Source organism: Condylura cristata, unplaced genomic scaffold (genome assembly GCF_000260355.1).
Source record: "Condylura cristata isolate star-nosed mole 26May11 unplaced genomic scaffold, ConCri1.0 scaffold00025, whole genome shotgun sequence".
Lineage (NCBI taxonomy): Eukaryota > Metazoa > Chordata > Mammalia > Eulipotyphla > Talpidae > Condylura > Condylura cristata.
This window is the reverse complement of record NW_004567126.1, coordinates 34022950-34025232: the sequence shown is the minus strand read 5'-3', so window position 1 is coordinate 34025232 and position 2283 is coordinate 34022950. Positions and strand designations below refer to the sequence as shown.

General features: G+C 65.9%; 1 protein-coding gene across 1 annotated transcript in view; it reads left to right on the top strand.

The window, feature by feature from the left end:
• The window catches only part of JRKL (JRK-like), a 20514-nt gene that overhangs the window by 2796 nt on the left and 15435 nt on the right, over window positions 1-2283 (top strand). Inside the window, exons 3-5 of the mRNA XM_012729463.1 lie at window positions 733-811; window positions 929-1092; window positions 1883-2106. Of these exons, the coding sequence (XP_012584917.1) occupies window positions 733-811; window positions 929-1092; window positions 1883-2106 (467 nt within the window). The remainder of the gene's footprint in view (window positions 1-732; window positions 812-928; window positions 1093-1882; window positions 2107-2283) is intronic.

The following is a 2283-nucleotide window of genomic DNA, read 5'->3' as shown; positions in this document are numbered from 1 at the left end:
CCTGCGCCCGCGGGAAGGGCTGCCCTGCCCCAGGGGCAGAACTCGGGGTGGGGCCCGCTGCTGGGGCTCCCCGCCGCTGACCCCGGTCCCGGCACTGGGGCGCCCAGCCTGGGAGACCCGAGCCCCTCCCGCTGGGCTTTGGTGGACACTCGCGGGGGGACACGACTGGCTCGTCCTTGGCCCGTGGTGCCTAGTTCAACCTCCAGTCTGGGGGGTCCCCGAAACTTCCACCTGCGACCCCAGGCCTTCCTGCGGCGGCTGCAGCCGGCCAGGGCGGGCCGAGGGTGCTTCCTCGGTGAAAGTTCCACGTGAATAAAGTTTGACTTCGCCACCCCCGCGCGCCGCTGAATTGCGACACAGGCCCGAGCCCAGCTCTAGAGAAGTAAGAATCAAAGTCATCACCATCTACAGGCCAGAGGCGCTCGGCAGGGAAGGGGAGGGAGGGCGGGGCGGGCTGGCGCCCGGGAGCCGGGAGCCGCCGAAACGAGACTGCAGGAGTGAGGGGCAGCGGGACACGGCTGCTTCAGGCGAGCCGCGTTGCTTCAGTCAGCGTCTCCCGGTCCGTGGGCGCCGGCGGGGCGATGCCTGCGCTGCGCGGCCTCTCTCTACCTGGCTAGACACCGCGGCCGCCCCGCCTCGTCTGCGTGGTGAGGTGGTGACGCGCCCGGGCAGCTTCAGGCCTCCAGCGGAGAGGCCGCTCTGGTCGCACGGGCCAGACACTTGCGGCCGCAGGCGGTCTTTGCGGGCCGTTTTGGAGCCGGGCCTCGGGCCTCGGGCCTCGTCCAGGCGGGGATGCGGACAGGAAGCAGAGGTCTGTGTTTTGTGACGACTCCTTCGTGTGCCAGAAAGCGAGGCCAGGGCAACGGGCTGTAAGCCGGAACCCACGCGGCCCCCAGGCGGGGCCTCTCGGTTTCGGATTTGCCGGAAGGAAAGCGTCGTGGAGCTGTGCAGAAGCTGTGCGCCGAGATGCTGCTGATTACCACAGCAGCGATGCGCCTGCGAGCCGTGATGCCGTCCGTGAGGTCTGACCGCACCGTGGCCCTGAGTGGCCCCGCGGGCGGGGCGGTGAGAGCGGAGAAGGCCCGCGGCACCGTGAGGCGAGCGGCGCTGTGGTTTGCCACTTGGGTTTCTGTTTCTTTCTTTTTCTTTTTAAGATTTATTTATTTACGCATGAAGAACTGGGGGACAGGTCAGAGGTGCCGGGGCGGTGAGAGGCTTCACCAGAGACAGAGCGGGGAGCAGAACGGGCAGATGGACGAAGCACACGGCCGAGGGGGCAGCGGCGGTCAGGAGAGGTCTGCGGCGCCCTGGGGTCCCCTCCGGGGCAGGCGGGGCTGGAGCTCGTGCGGACGCGGCTTCAGCCTCTCAGTGCTGCGCTGTGACCCGCTGCGCCCCAGGGAGGGCCCTTGTTTTGTTTCTAAAAGCACATGTATCCCCTGAAACGGTGGGGAGATTTATGATGAGATGTCCACAGGAGTTCTTGGCTGGTGAGCTTCATGGCGACACCCCCTTTTGCTTAGGCAGAGTTCCTGACTTTCAGACAGTGACATTCACTTTGCAGAAGAAAATCGGAGAAATTATCTGTAGGCGCCGGCGGCCCAGGGGTGAGTGTCAGGCTTCTGCCCGGACGGGCCAAGTCCACCCCGGCCAGGGAGGGCCCCAGGGCTCAGCAGCCCTCTCCTGCCCGCCCGCTGGCCCCTCAGCGGTGATTCAGTGGATTCGCCTGTTCTGCGCCCCACGCTGTCTGTGGGGAACACCGTCACCTGCCCCTCACCTCTGTCCTGCACCCCAGTTATTCTGTGCAAAATAAATAAAGCAAACAAAACATCTTACAATACAGGAATAATTCTTAAAGCATTTTTCTCAAGAAGCGCTCCTGAAGCGGCTCCTGAAGCGGCTCCTGAAGCCGGTGAAAGGCCTGGAGGTGGGCACCGGCTCGTGGAACTGCGATGCAGACATGAACCCCAAAGACGGAGGGGCCGGGAGCCCCTGGGACGACAGAGGGCGGGGCCCTGCCGGGGGCGGCTGCAGGCCGCTGTGGTCTCGGGCTCCCGGCGGCCTGCTGGAAGTGGGCAGCAGGACTCCGCTCGAAGAGCCCCCCGAAAGGTGCCCAGAGCCCTGGACAGGGTCTCAGAGGAGAGAGGGCTGTGGAGGGCGGCCCTGCGCTGCGCGAGGGTGAGAGGGGTTAGGCCTAGGTAGGGGCAGGGACGGGCACTGGAAAATCTGACAAGGAGCTGGAGCTCGAGTGTCCGCCCCGCGGTCGTGAGAGCCGGTGGGGACAGC